Here is a 20,189-nt window from a genome sequence, read left to right on the forward strand (position 1 = left end):
CTAAAAAAACCCTTATTATAAAAACCAACCATACATATAGACATACCATGCGTAAATTGTAAAGGTCTAGGGGGAAAGAATATCTCAGTTCCCCCATGCCTGACGGCAGAGGTGGGTTTTAAGAAGTTTACGAAAGGCGAGGAGGGTGGGGGCAATTCTAATCTCTGGAGGGAGTTGGTTCCAAAGGGCCGGGGCCGCCACAGAGAAGGCTCTTCCCCTGAGTCCCGCCAAACGATATTGTTTAGTTGACGGGACCCGGAGAAGGCCCACTCTGTGGGACCTAACTGGTCGCTGGGATTCGTGCAGCTATTAAACTAAACCTAAAATTCTGGGTTTGATGCTATATGGTACTCAGCTGCATATTTATAAGGAAGCTCTTAAATTACGGTAGAATCAATCCAATCAAAACTCTTGAAAAGCTTACAAGTTTATTCCATTTCCCATCTCCTGACACAATTAGAATTAGGCTGCATTTCTATTGGAGCTCGATTAAGATTTTCTAAATTTTGGTTGAAGCACGTCTACTGGGAAACACCCTTAATTTATTCATCTTGGGTGATAAGTTCTCTTCCAGTATAAGAATGCAAATTAATGACAATTTGGCATGTTGTGGTCTTGTCAACACTACCTGCTTTAGGATTTGATTAAAAAAGAGGATTTGGGGATCTAGACATCCAAAATGCCAGAGCCAAAATCGCCCATCCCTTTCATAGCACAAATATTTCTTCTCCCCAGTCTATCCTGACATATTTCTATCACATTCTATGTCAAGGTAGTTCCTTTTAGGGCAAAAACTGGTAGATACATAAATATTGTATATGATTCTGGAGACCTCACCTACAAAAAGATATTGACAAAATTGAACGGGTCCAAAGACGGGCTACAAGAATGGTGGAAGGTCTTAAGCATAAAACGTATAAGGAAAGACTTCATGAACTCAATCTGGATAGTCTGGAGGACAGAAGGAAAAGGAGGGACATGATTGAAACATTTAAATATGTTAAAGGGCTAAATAAGGTTCAGGAGGGAAGTGTTTTTAATAGGAAAGTGAACACAAGAACAAGGGGACACAATCTGACGTTAGTTGGGGGAAAGATCAAAAGCAACGTGAGGAAATATTATTTGACTGAAAGAGTAGTAGATCCTTGGAACAAATTTCCAGCAGACGTGGTTGGTAAATCCACAGTAACTGAATTTAAACATGCCTGGAATAAACATATATCCATTGTAAGATAAAATACAGGAAATAGTATAAGGGCAGACTAGATGGACCATGAGGTCTTTTTCTGCTATCAGTCTTCTATGTTTCTATGTTTCTATAATTAAACTTGTTTCTGTTCAGATTCAGACGTGAGCATTTGTCTCACATATACATGAAAATATACATTGTATACCTAAGAGTTATCAAATTAATACTTCCAATTGTTTATAACTGTTAATTGCCCATTGTAATCAGGAACACTTATCCTTCTCCTGAGAATTTCAGATATCTCAAAGGTCTTGCTAAATTCTTGTCAGTATGTATAACCATTTAAAAATGTCTGGTTCTTCCCTCATGTTATCAATTGTTAGCTGCTAACTGCTTTAGGATATTTTTTGCAATTTTAAAATTTCCTTTTATTCTTTCTTTTATTGCATTGTGTTCTGCTCTTTTGATTGTGTTGGATCTTGGATCACAAATAATTTTGGATGGATACTTGATTTATGATTTCCTATTGTTTTTCATTATACTGAATTAATTTCATGATTATTATGTGAATAGAAACATAAAAGATTGACGGCAGAAAAAGACCTCATGGTCCATCTAGTCTGCCCTTATACTATTTCCTGTATTTTATCTTAACTGTATGAATAATTGTAAACTAGGCCTTACAGTTACTAGAATTGAAGCAATGGATAAATGATATCATTTTTTAAAAAATCAATAAAATAAATTAAAGAATACATTTGGAGATGTCCACTAAGAACAATTTTTAAAGTTAATAAAATATGCACTATATTGTCTTGCCTTTTATTACTATGCTAGTTCTTTTAAAAGATAGTGTACTTATAGAAAGAAAAAATATGTAAAAAAAAAAGAGTAATAATTTCTTCTTCTAAATGTTATACAAATATATAAAGGGATTCCTCATTTTTTCCCCTAGAGTTTCACTGATAAAGTTTTCAAGAACATTTCTTCTGCAATTCTAATCCTTGTTGCTCTCTCATGTTTTGGTGCTTTGAATGGAGGAATATTTGCTGCATCCAGGTAAAGTATTTTAAATTAATTGGATTCGGACTCTGGTTCCTGATCTATCAAAATAATATAAAGGTATAAAAATAAATTTAAAAATAAGAAGGGAAAGAGTCACTGATATATATACAAGAGGTATAGTATTAGAAATATATATATTGGTTCCTTTTTTTCAAACAGCAATTTTATAGGAAACTTCTAAACTCTAATAAATTATAGGAAAAATAAACACATATGTGTGTATCCACATTCCTTAAAGAGATGAATGGCTATAAAAAAGGAAGATTAATTTATGTAACATTCTAATACAGTTTAAAGAAAAACATAATATAGCGTTGAACATACTATAGTTCCTATGCTGCAAGTTTTTAAAAATCCAGTGAACAAATACATATTGTTAGTTTATATGTGCCACAAACCAGAGATGGTTGGATTCCAACTATATATATATTCGGCCAGAACAAGGCCGAAATAGCACTATCCTAGTCTCTCTTAATTTTAAAAATTCAGCAAAAACATGTGAGAGATATATAGATATAGATATAGATATAGATATAGATATAGATATAGATATAGATATAGATTTGTTTTCGTAGATTTTCACGGGTATATGTATGTAGATTGTTCTGAGTTCGGGTTTTGCCTATGCGACGTTTCGGTGAAATCACATTCACTTCAGCCTGATGATGGTGAATGTGATTTCACCGAAACGTCGCATAGACACTCAAAATATTACACAGGGCAAAACCCGAACTCAGAACAATCTACATATCTATGCCACATGTTTTTACTGAATTTTTAAAATTAAAGGAGACTAGGATAGATCTATTTCAGCATTATTTTGGCCTCATCAGCTAGCCATACCCTTACTTGGACTTAAACTTGCAACCTTTCCCTTGTAAGGCAGAGAATTAACCTCTAGGCTGCAGTATCCAATCCCTTCAGCTCTGTACCTCTGTTTATATACATAAACTTTTTTAAAAAAAAATCACTAAAATTTCACTGTGCATTTTAACAATATTGCATTGTTCCAACTTCAAGAAACAAAATATAATTCTATCACTGGACGTACGCAGGATACTACTGTGTTTTTTAAACCGTAGTTTTGATGAACAAATATTAGTTAGCACATAACTATGACAATAAGCTATAGTTTACAAACAACGATGAAATTAATTTTTCTGACTTCACTATAACCAATACTACAAAACAGTGGCTCTACTTAAAGCTATCTTTATTATGTAGGATGTTGTTTGCAGCTGCGCGAGAAGGACAGTGGCCAGTTCTTTTTTCAATGATACACCTGGAAAGACACACTCCTGTCCCGGCTTTGATATTAATGGTATGAGCTTAAATTTGAGAATTCTACCTCCCTGTTCCATATAGACTTCATTCTTATTTGAGAATGAAGTCTATATATACTGCTCAAAGAAATAAAGAGAACACTCAAATAACACATCCTAGATCTAAATGAATGAAATATTCTCATTGAATATTCCATTTGCACAACAGCATGTGAAATTGACTGTCAATCAGTGTTGGTTCCCAAGTGGACAGTTTGATTTCACTGAAGTTTGATTTACTTGGAAGTTATATTATGTTTTTTAAATGTCCCCTTTATTTTTGCGAGCAGTGGATATCCTTTTTTTTAAAGCAGAAGCCTTTGTTATGATCACAGATTTTCATTTTTCTAAATAATTCCTCCTCCTCCCAAGCAAGCCCTCCTGCTAACATTTGGTACAGGTTCTCATAATTAACCTTCCCATCACTTAGATAATTCAACTTAGAATTTGTGCTTACCAAATAATCCAACTAAACTGATTTCTCTAATCTGACCTACAATCAGGTCTAATTGTTTTGAAAGGAAATTGTTGCTACTGTTCAATTTTGTTGGGTAAAAAGACCAAAAAAATAAATGTTTCTATGTCCTGTTGGTTTTCTTTCTTGACCCAGTTACCTTTGGTCTACTTGATGGTGTCCATTGGTGACCTTTATGGGCTTCTGAACTTCTATAGCTTCTCCCGCTGGTTCTTCATAGGACTTACCACACTGGGGTTCATGATACATTGCTTTCGACATCCAACAATACTAAGACCTTTCAAGGTAGGATCAATATTGAATTAGAAACCAGAGTTGTTGTACTACTTTTCGGGAAGAAAGACATTAACATAGGAACATGGGAATGTCACGCTGTGCATTGACAACCCCAGAGACATTCAGAGACATTCAGTAATTAAATAGTTAACTCCATGTATGTTAATTTAGCCCCGCCCATTATGATGTAAATCCTGTCTAGTCACTTCCTCTCAGTTTGGGGAAGAAGGAAAATCTCCATCTTGTTTTAACTTTCTAGCCATGTAGACGTGCGTGAAAGCCTGTGATCAGGCAAAACTCATTTATTTGTTTTTCTATTAATAAAAGTAACTTTGTTTGAAGCTTTTCTCTTATTTCATCCATCGACCTCCGGATTAGATCTTTTGCAGCTCACGCGGGCTGTGATTGATGATTTATAATAGAAACATAGAAACATAGAAACATAGAAGACTGACGGCAGAAAAAGACCCCATGGTCCATCTAGTCTGCCCTTTTACTATTTCCTGTATTTTATCTTACAATGGATATATGTTTATCCCAGGCATGTTTAAATTCGGTTACTGTGGATTTACCAACCACGTCTGCTGGAAGTTTGTTCCAAGGATCTACTACTCTTTCAGTAAAATAATAATCTTGACAGGGAAGACATAGGAAGAAAAATAAAACACTGATTCAATTAAGACATACCATATTTTTTTGAGTCTAAGACGCACCTTTTCCCCCACTAAAAGAGGCTGAAAATCTTTGTACTATTGTAGCTTTTATTAAACTTTTTTTTTTTAGCCCTAACGAGGTTCTAACAGATCTTACGTGCTTGGTTCATTGTTGCTCCCTCCTACAATCAGCTGTGCTCTTTTTCAGCCCTAACAGGGTGTTAACAGTGAAGCAGTTTTCCGTGTTTTGCTAGCAAGCGATCTTTTTTTTTCACCTTTTTTTCAGCCATGACAAGGTGCTAACAAGCAAAGTGCTCTTTTGTGCTTTGCTAGCATGTCCTTTTCCATGATTTACGCCTTGTTTCTCTCGGAAGAGAGAGAAGTGAAGAGTTTTAGGAACTGTTTTTTATCCCCAACCAAGGGATAAAAAGCAAGCACGTTGGCTCAAAACCAGCAAACTAATATGCTGAAGCTGACCAGACTAAGGACTAGTCAATTGAATACCTGCTGGGCAGGTTATTTTTCTCTCTATTTTCCTCCCCTAAAATTAAGTTGCGTCTTATACAGCAGTGTTTTTCAACCAGTGTGCCGTGGCACACTAGTGTGCCGCGAGACATGGTCAGGTGTGCCGCGAAGCTCAGAGAGAGAAAGAAACCAAGAGAGAGAGAAAGAAAGAAAGAGAAAGAAAGCAAGAGAGAGAGCAAGAGAGAGAAAGAAAGCAAGAGAGAGAGAGAAAGACATAGAGGGAGGTAAGGAGGGAGAGAAAGAGAGCAAAAAAGAGAGGAAGGAAGGAAGAGAAAGAAAGAGGGATGGAGAGAGAGAAAGAAAGAGGAAGGAAGGGAGAGAGAGAGAATTTTTTTGTCCACACTTTTTTTTAGCCCCGCCCCCACCCCGCTCAATGTGCCCCAGGGTTTCGTAAATGTAAAAAATGTGCCGTGGTTCAAAAAAGGTTGAAAATCACTGTTATACAGTGTTCCCTCGATTTTCGCGGGTTCAAACTTCGCGAAAAGTCTATAACACGGTTTTTCAAAAATATTAATTAAAAAATACTTTGTGGGTTTTTTCCCTATACCACGGTTTTTCCCACCCGATGATGTCATATGTCATCGCCAAACTTTCATCCGACTTTAATATATTTTTTAATAAACTTAAATAAATAAACATGTTGAACAATAATCTAAATGGTTTCTAAGGGAATGGGAAATTGTAATTTAAGGGTTTAAAGTGTTAAGGGAAGGCCTGTGATACTGTTCATAGCCAAAAATAGTGTATTTACTTCCGCATCTCTACTTTGCGGAAATTCGACTTTCGCGGGTGGTCTCGGAACGCATCCCCCGCGAAAATTGAGGGAACACTGTACTCCAAAAAATACGGTAATACAAACAAATGGTTTCTTGTCCAACACTCTTTCTAGTAATTCAGTGTTGTATCTTTATCTATATTCATGACCATCCTCATTCATTCGCGCTTATTTATCCTTTCCTTTCTTTCTGGATTGAAGCAAAGAAGTAGAGGTCCTTAAATCCTGCCTGTAGTTTGCTAATGAAATATTTAAAACATAAAAGTTCCATCATTCTAGTTTACAATTGATTTTTAACCGTAGAATATACATTTGTGTTTAATATTTAATCGGGATTAAATATAACAATCATAATTACATATTGTAATTGTGCATTGTCAACAGAAACATCAATTTATGTTCTCATTTGAATTCCCATGTTCTCTGGAAATCAAACAAAAAGTAAACCAGGGATTCATAAAAACACAGAAAAAAAAAAGAAAACCCTGCATAGCATATGAATAATTTACTGGCCGTTTGATTAGCGGGATTATATAAATATATTTTGATGTTTTCGTGTTGTAAACTTTATAGCTGCTTGCATGTTTAAAGATGGCCTGTTGATTACCTTCTGACTTGTTCCTTTAGGTGCCTCTGTTCTTCCCACTGGTATTCACAATAGCCTGTTTCTTCATTGTGGGGACGTCACTATATTCAGATCCTGTGAACACCAGCATTGGATGTGCTTTAACTTTATCTGGTTTACCTGTCTACTATCTGGTGGTTCAGAAAACTAGAATACCAGGCTGTTGTACATCAAAATTCAGTAAGTATAGCCAGGAATATTACTATATTGGGGAAGTACCAGGCCAGTTAGGTCCCACAGAGTGGGCCTTCTCCGGGTCCCGTCAACTAAACAATGTCGTTTGATGGGGCCCAGGGGAAGAGCCTTCTCTGTGGCGGCCCCGGCCCTCTGGAACCAACTCCCCCCAGAGATTAGAACAGCCCCCACCCTCCTTGCCTTTCGTAAGCTCCTCAAAACCCACCTCTGCCGTCAGGCATGGGGGAACTAAGATATTCTTTTCCCCCTAGGCTTCTACAATTTATGCATGGTATGTTTGTTTGTATGATTGGTTTTATAACAAGGGTTTTTAGCTGTTTTAGTATTGGATTTTTACATTCTGTTTTTATGTTGTTAGCCGCCCCGAGTCCACGGAGAGGGGCAGCATACAAATCCAATAAATAAATAAATAAATAAAAATAAACAAACAAATAAATAAATAAATATGCTCACTACTCTGGCTACTTCATTGTGTAGCTTTTACCTCCCTGGTCCATACCATTCTGTCCATGTGCTTTTTTGCATTCTACTTCCCACTACTTGGTTAGTGTAAGGCAGTGATGGTGAAACTTTTTTCCCTCGGGTGCCAAAAGCGCATGCGCACACACTATCGCGCCTGCGCGAGTGCCCACACCCAAAATTCAATGCCTGGGGAGGGTGAAAACTGCTTCCCCTTTCTCCCAGAGGCCAGAAACAGCTCATTTCCTAACTTTTGGTGGGCCCAGTAGGCCCGTTTTTCACCCTCTTCGGGGTCCAGAGGCTTCCCTGGAGCTTGGGGAGGGCAAAAATGCCCTCCCCCATCCCCCCGAAGTCCGCCCAAAGCTGAAAATGCCCTCCCAGAGCCTCCATGTGAGCCAAAAGACATACATGCTGGAGGTGAGCTAGGGCAATGGCTCATGTGTCAGTAGATATGGCTCCACGTGCCACCTGTGGCACCCATGCCACAGTCATAAAAGAACCATCATTCCCCACCCGATAGAGTGGTACCTCTTCTTATGAACTTGATTGTTCCGTGACCAGGTTCTTAAGTAGAAAAGTTTGTAAGAAGCAATTTTCCCCATATGAATCAATGTAAAAGCAAATAATGCCTGTGATTGGGGAAACCACAGGGAGGGTAGAGGCCCACCTTTTTTGGCCCTATTTCCTCCCAGGAGAATTCCTAGAGAGGCCCCACAGAGGCTTCTCCCCACCTTTTCCAGCCATTTCCTCCCAGGAGATTCCTAGAGAAGCCCCACAGAGGCTTCTCCCTGCCTTTTCTGGTAACAGTTTCAGAGGCTCGGGTTTGTAAGCGAAAAATGGTTCTTGAAAAGAGGCAAAAAAATCTTGAACACCCAGTTCTTATCTAGAAAAGTTCATAAGTAGATGCGTTTGTAGTTAAAGGTACCACTGTACTAAAGTGGTTGCTACATTTTTGTCCTTTGTTAACCTCACAGGTGCTTTGTGTTTTAGTTGTAATTATGCCATTGTGTACAGCATTGATTGTAACAGATAAAAATTCTTACTGAAAAGTTCAACACTAAAATTGACATCACATTCATTATTATGCTAGTGCTTGCTGTCAAGGCATGAAGATAAAGAAGATATGGATTTCTCTTTATATAGTTTAGATACAGGAGTGTCAAACTAGATTTCCTGGAGGACCGGATCAGCATTGTAGTTGTCCTCTGTGGGCCGGGCAGGGAGGGGGTTAGGGGAGGAGATGGTACAGATGCCCCCTGCAACACACTCAATTTATCAATATAGTTCTAGAGAAAATAAACAATATGTTCAGCAAAAAAGACAAGAAATTCTTAGGTGAACTTTTTTCAAAACCTCTTCACCAACATGAACTATTGTGAAATATTGTGTTGCTGAAATTCAAATAAGCCACAAGCAGTTAATTGCATTAAAATTTAATTGCAAAACAAAGAAAACAAGAATGTATTCACAAGGAAATATATGGTTCAAGAGAGCTGTAGCTCATAAAAATGTATGTCTTTTAATAAAACGTGCTAGCATGAGAAGATGCCACCAACCCAATATTTGAAGCAATCTAATTATTCTTTTTTCACTGAAGGATGTCAAATGATAGATTTAGTTTTAGATTTAATTGGATTTGTATTCCGCCCCTCTCCGAGGACTCTCTCAACTTTTATTGTTTCCTCTTTGGAACTATGTAGACTCTATGACAATGAAGCTACAGATCCTGATGAAGGTGACTCTCCAAGAAGTCCAGGCGTATTGAAGATGTTGTCTATGTAGACTGCAAGGAAACTGCAAACTCCTGACACTTCTACTGTAAGGAACAGACCTCCAAGTCAAGCAGTGAAGAGAGACAATATGTGGGAATCCCTTTCCATTATTTATCCCTTGTTTTATTTTGTCTTTTAAAGGTATAAGACTGATCTTGTTCTGTTCAGAAGCTTAAACAAGCAGTTTATAAGGAATAAAAATAAATCAAAACTCTTTATAAAAAACCCAACAGGAATTCCTGCAGAAGCTTAAGCAAGTCTTAGTTCAGTACAGTATATACAGTAACCATATTATTCTTGCCTAATACATCACGTCCTCATTAGGACCACAATAAGGAATGTATTGTCATGGGAAAGGTGGGTCTGCTTGCCCTAAAAATGTTCAACTTTGCACAAAAGTATAGTAATAATTAGTTAATTCAGTTTGGAAATGATGTATAAAACAGAGATTTAAAATGTTTCAAGGTTCAAATTTCTACATCTGAAATGGCCTGCCATTAGAACAGCCTGTTCTGACTCTACAAGAAAGGAAGGGGGAGAGAGAGAGAGAGAGAGAGGAAGGAAGGAAGGAAGGAAGGAAGGAAGGAAGGAAGGAAGGACGGACGGACGGACGGACGGACGGACGGACAGACAGACAGACAGACAGACAGACAGACAGACAGACAGACAGACAGACAGACAGATAGATAGATAGATAGATAGATAGATAGATAGATAGATAGATGATAGATAGATAGATAGATTTTAGTATAGGCTGTTCTGTTTACCATTTTCAGAGCCAGAACATTTTGCTAAGATTGGAATATTTCTGATATCTGGCTATTTAAATCTTGAAATGATCTGTCCACTGCTGCTACAGAGACATATCCCAAGTAAATATTCTATGCATATGACCCTAAAAATTTAGGGCAAGTGATTTGTTTTCATGTTTGTTCTGTTCCTTTCTTTAAAAGTATACTTGTAAGTAATTTTTGTAATGGACAATCAGATTTAAAAAAAATTCCTTGACAATAATAAATTATGAACTGTACATTCTACTGTAAATAATTGCTTCTAAGCCTTATAAAGTGCTGAAGCACTAGCAACAAAGCAAAGAAGGTGAGAGTATGCTATCATGGCTTAACAGAAACTGCACAACACTAGAGCAGTGCCCCCTCCAAACCTTTTGGTCCCCTGCGCCCAGTACCATAGAGAGGGCATTTTCCATGAACCAGAAGGAGTGTGATGGGGCTTTGTTTGCATGGCTTGGTTTTAGGCATACTGTGGACCGGAAGTTGGAGACCCCTGCAGTAGAACATATAGTCATATTTCTAGTTATGTAAGGGGGTTCACTAAAATCTAAAATTTCATCTATTTGCTAGTAAATGTTTGCAGGCCCAAATATCCATCTGCCACAATACAGCTTATGAAGAGTAACTGAATTTAACAAGCTGAGAAATAAGTAAATTAAAAAAAAACAGTTCTAGAATTTTTATTGATATAATTGTCCAATTGTTTGCCACATTTATGGCAAATCAGTTTTCAGGTGTTACGACTTCCGAGACCTCCTTCTTATATGTTTAAGCAAGTTATTGATAGTTTGTGTGCTAATAAATTAAGCTAATAAAGGTGAAGCTATTTGGAGATAGTCTGATTTCAAGCTTGATGAGAAATGGTAAAATCACCGAAACAAAAGTTGCAGAAATAGAAGAGATGGAATTAAGCAAATACTTTTATCTTTATCTGAGTAAGCAAACAAAAAAGAAATTAAACACTTGAATGCAAAGATCAAAAACATAAGTAATACAGATTTTAATTTCCATATTATAAAGTACAGAAAGTGAAACCTATGGTCAAATACATATTTAAACAAGCCACTTGTCCTTCCAAACAGTAAATCAGTAAGCTACCAATAAAAACAAACTTTAAAGTAAAATTGAAACAAAATAAATACTGTACATACACTTTCCCTGCCTGCAGGCAAAAATGGAATGGGAAACTTGAATAAATTGGGGGGGGGCATTCTTAAAGCTGCAGCCTCCCATTTTCCAACCAAAAACTCCACATGGGATTGTGTTCATATAAAAAGGAGCAAAGAACACACAAATCTCTATTCAGAAAGACAGCTATTTCACCACACTGAAAAAATTGAGAATTTAGATTGACAGTAGAAAAAGGTATTGGGAAACAGACACATCAGCAAAACACGACTACAAAACTAGCAAATATAGCCAAGACATATCCCCTTTTTGCAAATGTAATACCTTAAAAATGCCAAAGCACTGGCAAAGTTAATTTTTTCCCAGCAGAAGTGATAATTCCTAGTAATATAATCTCTTAAAGTGAATTATTTCATTCCCTTCTTACAGCAAGAAACTATTATGGCTTAAAATTTATATTCAAAGTTTCCTTCCAGGCAAAAATGCAGCTTTATCAGCAACTACATTTTTTAATCAGTGCTAATCTCATTACCATCCTGTTCTGTACAATACAGTCATTTTATTTTATACAGAACATTGCTCTTTTGCGGGTGGGGGGGAATGGAGCTGCAGGTCTTAATCCAGTTTAAACTACAAAGTGTAAGGCCTTTAAATTCAATTTACATTTCTTTCACAAAATAAAATTGCCCTGGGTTTACCTGCTTAAGTCAATGAATAGATTTTTATGGTCTGGAAGTATGAATGCATGTTAGTATAAAAAAGTGAAAGGGAAGAGGTGTTTCTGTTTGTTTATTGCGGCACAGAAATTATGATCAAAGAGGCACGATGCAAGGAATTGTGTAGAAAGTAATGCCTCTCAATTTCCTTCCAGTTACCAGCTAGAAAGTTGGCAAAATCTGGAAGAAAGACTGGAGTTGCTTTCCATCCTAATATCCCTAAGTTTAATAATGGAAATTCTGGTCATTAAAGTAATCTGAAGTATATAAAAAACAGTGAAATAATGTATCTTTAATTTGATTAGGACATATGTTGTTACACTGAAAAACATTAATGTAAGTATTTTAACTTTGACTGTTATTCAATCCTATCAAAATTATTTGAAATGCGTACATCAATTACAATGATTGCATAGATAAATTCTACCTTTGAAGCTACACTGCAGCTTGAGTTCAGAAAACAAAGACTATGGAACAATGAGAAATGTGACTTAGAATACTGCTGCTAAAATTCCTGCTCTAAAGTTCTGTTTTCCTTGTGTCTTCAACATAATCCAAAACACTTTATTTTACCCTATTGGTTTAAGGAGGAAGAGGTTTAAAGTAATTCTAACCTACAGCTGAAACACTTGCCTACTTAAAAGACTGTTTATTTGAATATAGACTCTACTGAGGATACAGAAAACGTATACCAAATTTGGTTTAAATATTCTTTTTGCCCTCAAGAAAATAAAACAAGTAGGGGGCTACATAATTAAATTCAGACATCTGCTACAAATGAAAAATGGTGCAATAGTTATTTGTATATTTGAAGCAACTAGGTACAGACAAGATTGCCCACTGTAATTTCATTGTATTACTAAAATAATTTATTTGCTTCTTCAAAACCATTAATTTTGATAGAGATATTTAATTTGGCCTTCGTCAAAACATTTAAAGTCTAAGAAATAGCCTTACTGAGGTCGTAACAGAAGATCTGCTTAAAAATTGTGTTTGAAACATGAAAATCCAGAATTTTATGATCAGAATTTTTATTTTAGTAATCTAACAAGATGATATCTCTATGCTGATAATAACAGAGAAGAATTGATAAGGATAGGCATCTGGGAAGAAAATGAGAAAAATGGAATAAAAAATATAATCTATCCAAAATCTACTTCTGTCCCTCACTACCTCTTTTCTGCAGGTATGCATTTTAATGATTATGGTTCTGAGAGAAATCAGACCAATTGTGACACTTATTAGTTATTCTGATCAATAAAGAATATATACTTTTAATGTATTTAATTGTAACCTCAATGTTTTTCATAATAGATGATGCTAGAATATCACAAGAAGAAATAAACTGCTTAAAAATGTGGCTAATGAAAATTAGAACCAACTCAAAACCAGCTTCTTTCTAATAGTTTTTCTGCATAAAAAAAAAGAAAGAATACAGTTTAAATCACATGGAAAATACACAGTGCAAGCGTATATTTTAATGTACCGTAGCCCAGTTAGAAGAAATAACTCTTGAAACGCTCATTTTTAAAATTATGATAAAAATGAGTTAAAACTGATAAATAAATCTCTTCTTTTTCCAAAAACCAATGTTGAGTTTTCACCCTGTAATCAATTCTCTTGGCAATGCCAGCAGTCAAGAGGTTCTTCCAGTCTTTTTTCCCCCTACATTTGACAGTTGTATGCTAAGAAAACTGAAGAAGGAAGAGCAAGACTTATTTTCAAAACCTCAGATATATCACAGGTTGGTATGTTTGATTTTTGTTCCTTTATACTTCAGTTTCATTCAATGTATTCTTAAATATTTATTTATTGTGACAGAGCTTACTTCCTAACAGAAAGTGAAAACCATTATTACACAAATGTAATACACTCATGCAACTGAACTTCCCTCTCTAATTCCCCATCTGTTTTAGAAATTATCCTCAGCCCTTCAAAATGATTTGAAACGTACTTGCTTCAGATTTCATTCTAGGAATATTAGCTTAAATTTTTGGCTATTACTCCCTCACAGTTATAGAAACAATCTATTCATTTAAATGGGACAGTGGCAATGTCACGGAGGATTATAACCTTGAAATTTAACTAAGTCATAGTACCTGCAGTAACTAATTTGATACGCAACAAAAATATAATTAGTTTAATTCAGATACGTTGCACACAAATGCAGAAAATACTGAATATAAAATTGTAGAGCACAGAAAGGTCCTATTTCAGGACATCTAGATATGTTATTTTAGATAGGCCCACAAGGCTGAGAAGTTTATTTAAGAAAGTCAAGCAGATGAGTAGCTTTGGCCATGCTTTAACTCTTGATCAATAAGAAAACCAAACTACTAAAGCAGTATCCTTAATATTCCTGTTCTGGTACTGAATAGCCCTCTTAGTAAAGCGGTAGTCAGATGCTTTCCCATTTCCCCCCAAAGAGCTTAAATATTCAACTTTATCTTACAAAAATATGATTTTTCATCTAGTTTATATACATGCATTTTAGAATCGGCTTTTACTACCAGATCTTTGCCAAGCATGACATAAAGTATGTCACACTAAACTTCAAAAGCTATCAAACATATTTACATATTTACAAAAATGACTTAAGACCTTAATCAGCTGGCATGTATAGACAGTCAAACAATACTCTGCCACTATAACAGTCTTTCTTCACAAAATGTATTTAAATGTCTATGCATAAAATCAATACCTGTAGTCCTACATGGGTGACGGCTATGGAATTTTCTCCACACCATGGAAATAAAATAAGAGGAAGGGATAAAGCAAATGTTGCTCACATTATGCTAATTTATAATCCAGCATAAATGGTGAAACAGGAAGAGGAAATGGAAGTAATGAAGGAAGACATTTCAATGAACTAAGCTACCAGAGACGTTATACTTTAGGAGTCAGTGAAAAAGCCACCCATGATGTTGTATAGAAAGAACAGAATCTAAGATATGATTTTATGTCCTTAACTTAATAAATCATATAATATATAATGTCCATGTTTTAAATCTATTATCTCTATATCAAATGCTCAAAATCAGAATAAACAATGCAGCTCTCTCCACTTGCAGACAGACATTAAAGACAAATAAAACCTTCACATTTTGACATTTTAAAATTAAAATAATTCCCCCATAAGGTTTCCAAATAAATAGCTTAAAATGAATTCATTGACAATATCTGACAAATAAATTATTGATTACCACTTTCATCACACTCTTCTGTTCATGGATTAGCTCACACACTACCAAAGCATCAAAATGAGCCCTGAAAAACAGATCATTTTCCAATTCAAAGTCTTTTCAAATATTTTCATTTCCCAAAAGTTATTGCTCAGCAGATGTGGCACAGTGAAAATGCAGCATTGGGTTTTTGTTCATCAGGCAAAGTTCAAATAAGATACATGCATTCTGCTTCAAGCAGAGGAATAAAACAGACGCTCCAGGCACTGTTACCCTCAATACTGGTCTTTGTGTGAAGAAGAGCAGAAGCAGCTACTACATCAAACTAAGTATCGTACATGACCATTTCGATTCAGTTTTAGAATTTTCCCGAGCCGTTGTTTGGCAGTTGCCATTCCTTTCTTTGGACGCTTGCCTAAAAGAGGAAATAAACACATATATTTATGAACATTATATTATAGTCCTTACATATAATTTCAAAGCTTAAGAAAATAATCTTGTGAAATCATAGAGTTTAGAGATCATCTAGTCAGCCCCTTGCTCAATGTAATATCCACAATAGTATCTCTAATAGAAGAACATTCAGACAGTTTGAAGAGCTCTAGGAAAAAGGAACTCACAACTTTATGTGGCAGTCTGTTCCACTGACTGGCAGCTCATACTGCCAGGAGTGTCTCCATGTTAACCCATTGGTTGTGGACCTGTCCTGTGTCTCCTCCAATGCTTCTCTGGACATCTCTTCTGGCGTTTCATCACTCAGAGCTGCTCAGTAAACCAAGGAGATCTCCAGGGTCTACTGCCACAGAGAGGTTGCAAAGGCGCAATCTGGTCAAGAGCCCCTGCCGCTGCCATATTCCAGGCCACAGCAAGGGACTCCGCTGAACTGTGTACAAGCGAATCCGGCAAAATCCCAAGCGCCCTCTGAAAGCCCTCTGGATCCATCAGGCGCTTGGGACAGAACCACCTAAACGGTTCCGCCTCCCTACACGGGAGGATTGGAGCCCTGAAATCAAGCCATAGCAGAAATTGTCAGGGAGGTTCTATTCTCTTGGGCAACTATGGCCAAAATAGTCATGGAAGCTGGAGAAGTGGCAACAGGTCAATCCTGCACAAGTCAGTCTGAACCTGCTCTGGCACTGACCTCAACAAGGCTGCTTCTTATGACCCAGGAGGTTTATAGGAGGTTGTATTGTATTTTTTAATGGAAAATAAACACCACTTTCCAGTTTTAGAAAAGAGGCTCTAGTGTGAAGACAGTAATTTATCTCAGAACTGAGACAAAGAAGATGCATGGGTGAAGCCTGGGGCTAATAATTTATTTCTAATTTATTTAGCAAATTTTCATTGATGAAAGATGTAAAGTGATGATTTTTCCAATATTTACATTGTTAAAGAAATTTGCAATGTGATAGCTTTGAAATTTGAGCATAATAAAATCTTGGTGTGAAATAATCCCCTGGGTGAAAAATACTGGAGTTGAAAATTTCAAATCGCATTTGAATAGACAGAACTGTTTACAAGGATGAACTCATTTTCTGAATATTCACATTTTAAGATAAGCATGTGGTACAAATGGTAACAGCAAGTAAAAGAAAGAATTCAGATGACTACACTACCTTTTGTTGCCTGGTTGCTGATGGGGGGTGGATTTGATGCTGGCCGCTTGGTTGGATGAAGAGGTACAGTGGATGCTTCACCATATGGTCGGTCAGAGCTGAGACTGCTGTCACTTAATCTGCACTCCCCATCAATTAAGTTGCAGTCCCGCATACATTTGCTATGCTGAAAGTTTATTCCATTATTTTGCACAGGATTCCTGTTTTCTTGAATTGTGTAACAGGTTTCAGATGTAACTTCTTTCTTAACATGTTTCTGAGTTTTACCTGTCTCCTACAGATGGAGAAAAGCATTTAAATCCATAATGCTTTTAATAAAATTTTGAACATATATTTGTAGATTACAGTGAATAGCACCAATATTTATTATAAAACATTTAACTTGATTGCTTGTAACTTGATTTATCTACACTCAAAGTTATAATGCTAGAAAGGTTATACAAACTAACTAAAATAACATATTTATGATATAAAATGTTGCAGAAGACATGAAATTGGAAACATTAAATTCATTACATCTTTCAACAATATTAAAAAACTATAACATTTAGTTTCATATATTTTAACAGATCTTGAATATTATTATAGTATATTTTCAGAGGTTTGCAAGCTATAATCAGAATAAATTGTTTATAACTATCTGAACTTATTTGTTATTTCATTTGTTTCATTTATTATTTCATTAGCTATTAACACAACAGAACTAAAAAAATACTTAAACCTCCTACTTTATACTACAGTTTAGTACAGTACTGTATACAGTTTAGTACTGTATACTGTATACAACAGTACTAGGATTGGATTTTATAACTGTCTATTTTGTATTCTTTTTATGCTGAGTTCCCTGGAGAAGGGCGGCCTAGAAATCAAAATAATAAATAAATAAATAATAAACAACATAATATTGAGCCCTGTGGACTATTGTGATCCCATAGTTTTACAATTTAAAAATTGCAGAAACACCCTCATTCTTTCAGTTAATGAAGCAAGATTCACAATGTGTACATTCATATTAAACGGAAATGGATAATCTTGTAGTTTTCAATTATACTTAGACTCAGCTTTGGCAATCTCAGTGGATTATGAGAATTTTACACCAAAGCATCTATAGGTCAGAAACTTGGCTGGTATAGAGACCCACATATTTTATCAGGAAAGAACTAAATAACATGAATATGCAAAATGTGGCATGGACTTATTTAAAAAAATCGAATCTGTATTTTTAAAAAGTCAATATACTGCATCTCACCTGATGACTGATTTTAGAAACTGCATGTAACGGTGTAAGAAACGCTGAAGCTCCTATTTCTTTTTCATCTTGTATGTGCTTGCCTGTATGGAAATTTTAAATGTTCAAAATCATTTCAAGAATTCTGATTTTTAAAAAGAGAAGAATTCTCTCCTATTTTTCCTGCATTGATAATAATTGTTGATTCATAGAGTTTTGTTCACTCTATTTCTTATCCACAGTTCATATACAAGTAGTCCTCAACTTACAATAGTTCATGTAATGATGGTTCAAAATTACAATGGCACTGAAAACAGTGAGTTCTGACCATTTTTACACTCATGACCTTTGTAGCATCCTTATGATCTTGCAATCAAAATTCAGATGATTGGCAACTGACCTATAAGTATGACCATTGCTGTGTCCCAAAGTCATGTGATCACTTTTGGCAACCTTTTGGCAAGCAAAATCAATGAGGAGCCCAAATTCACTTAACAACTGTGTTGTTAATTTATCAACTGTGGTGATTAACTTAACAGCTGTGGCCCAAAAGGTTGTAAAATGGGAGAAACTCACTAAACAAATGTCTCAACAGAAATTTTGGGCCCAACTGTGGTGGTAAATCAAGGACTACCTGTACTGTAATATATAGAGGGGCTTAAACATTAAGAAATACTTTTGAATTGCATAAATAAGACTTAAAACTGTTCTTTACGCAAATTCTAAAACTAAATAAAGAGAAAATATAGAACTAGTATTTAGAATATAACAAGGGTCTGATTTTATGAACTATATTAAGTGACAAATACACCAGTCTTTTCTGATCAGCAGATTAGGACTCTCCAAGTCAAATGATATACTGTATGTGAACCATGTTTGGAGATTGGGGAAGCCAAAATGATATCTGCTGTCATTGCAGATAGTCCTTGTGATTTGGTTTTGTTTCATGTTCCATGCACTGAGATAAAGCTATTTTACATCTACATACACCCTGGATCAAGATGTCTAAGCACATGGAAAGGTGTCACAGTTCCTCAAAGCTCATCTCGAGTCCTCTGAGCCAAAAGGTAATGATCCATATCACTTGCATACTGAGCTTGCATACTTGGTGCATTCCCTATGTTAAAACTGGAATTTGCAGGATTGCATGCAGGGATTTTTTTTGTTCTCCACCACTGTAAAATGGAACTCTCCAACTTAACATCAGGCAGATTAATTTAGCCAATTTGCTGAAACATTGTATCCCATATATATTCAGCCAATAGGTAAGGTAAATGTTTCTTGAACCAGAGGAATAAGTGATATATCTCTTTTTGCAATCTCTTTTATTCATCATCATGTCCTGTCCTGTGCTGAGCACATTAGGCTCCAAGCATACTGCACAGTTCATGGTCCTTATATTATTATTCATGTAAGTATTTATGGAGATACTGTTTGTGCAGCTCATAATACGATGCCATTCAATCAGAGGAAAGCTTTTAATATAAGGTGAATTGGCCTCATCTCCAACAGACTAATTGAAAGAATTTATTTCTCTAGAGACTAAGCCTTTGAATTTAATTATTCTGAAAAGAAGTTCCCCAGCCCAACATGATTGTATCCATGGCAATACAGACATTATAAGATTCTCTCAAGGGCATTCACCAATACCAGTTGGCTCCACCAACCCTACTTGCAAAGAATTAAATTTGACATTAATGCACGCCTTTCAATTAATGAAAGAAGAAATCTGGGTATTGTCCTTGCATACAATCATACCAAGTCCTGAACTACAGTCATCATATGCTGCATCTTTATTTGGGCTATAAGTGAATGCTACATGTTAACACTTCCTGAATCACAATCTGGATCATTAGTCTGCACTCTTGAGACAGGAAAGTCTTTTCCCACTAAGTGCCTATTATGATTCTCAGAGAACTTTTCTCCCTACTGACCACAAACGCAGTGTTATAAACACAAACACTGAAAAGTCTGATCAACAGTCCTGATTGTTTCTACCACACGAAAAGTTTTGTCTGTTTTTCTGTGTACTCCCTGAGTTCTTAAGTAGTGCACCAAATCAATGATACTGTCTGTGAAGACTGTTTATGAGTCAAGGAATGGCTGAATAGAAGAATTCTGAAGTGAAACTCATTCTTCCTGTAAATAAAACTGAAAAACTTGGAGGGTATATGATGGTTTGATTTGGATAGACCTA

General features: G+C 35.9%; 2 protein-coding genes across 4 annotated transcripts in view; one reads left to right on the forward strand and one right to left on the reverse strand.

Annotated features, from left to right (window-relative positions):
• LOC139169757 (cystine/glutamate transporter-like) overlaps positions 1 to 9,877 on the forward strand; it is a 30,495-nt gene extending 20,618 nt beyond the window's left edge. The window contains exons 8-12 of the mRNA XM_070756325.1: positions 2,145 to 2,248; positions 3,479 to 3,575; positions 4,187 to 4,336; positions 6,908 to 7,085; positions 9,260 to 9,877. Of these exons, the coding sequence (XP_070612426.1) occupies positions 2,145 to 2,248; positions 3,479 to 3,575; positions 4,187 to 4,336; positions 6,908 to 7,085; positions 9,260 to 9,324 (594 nt within the window). The 3' untranslated portion in view covers positions 9,325 to 9,877. The remainder of the gene's footprint in view (positions 1 to 2,144; positions 2,249 to 3,478; positions 3,576 to 4,186; positions 4,337 to 6,907; positions 7,086 to 9,259) is intronic.
• Positions 9,878 to 11,098: 1,221 nt separating this feature from the next.
• Positions 11,099 to 20,189, reverse strand: part of KDM7A (lysine demethylase 7A) — a 57,121-nt gene continuing 48,030 nt past the window's right edge. For all 3 annotated transcript variants that reach the window (XM_070756320.1, XM_070756321.1, XM_070756322.1), the window contains 3 exons: positions 18,014 to 18,096; positions 16,765 to 17,038; positions 11,099 to 15,563 (listed from right to left, as the gene is read on the reverse strand). In XM_070756320.1, coding sequence (XP_070612421.1) covers positions 15,469 to 15,563; positions 16,765 to 17,038; positions 18,014 to 18,096 — 452 coding nt within the window. In that variant the 3' untranslated portion in view covers positions 11,099 to 15,468. The remainder of the gene's footprint in view (positions 15,564 to 16,764; positions 17,039 to 18,013; positions 18,097 to 20,189) is intronic.

The sequence above is a fragment of the Erythrolamprus reginae genome, chromosome 6, assembly GCF_031021105.1.
Source record: "Erythrolamprus reginae isolate rEryReg1 chromosome 6, rEryReg1.hap1, whole genome shotgun sequence".
NCBI lineage: Eukaryota > Metazoa > Chordata > Lepidosauria > Squamata > Dipsadidae > Erythrolamprus > Erythrolamprus reginae.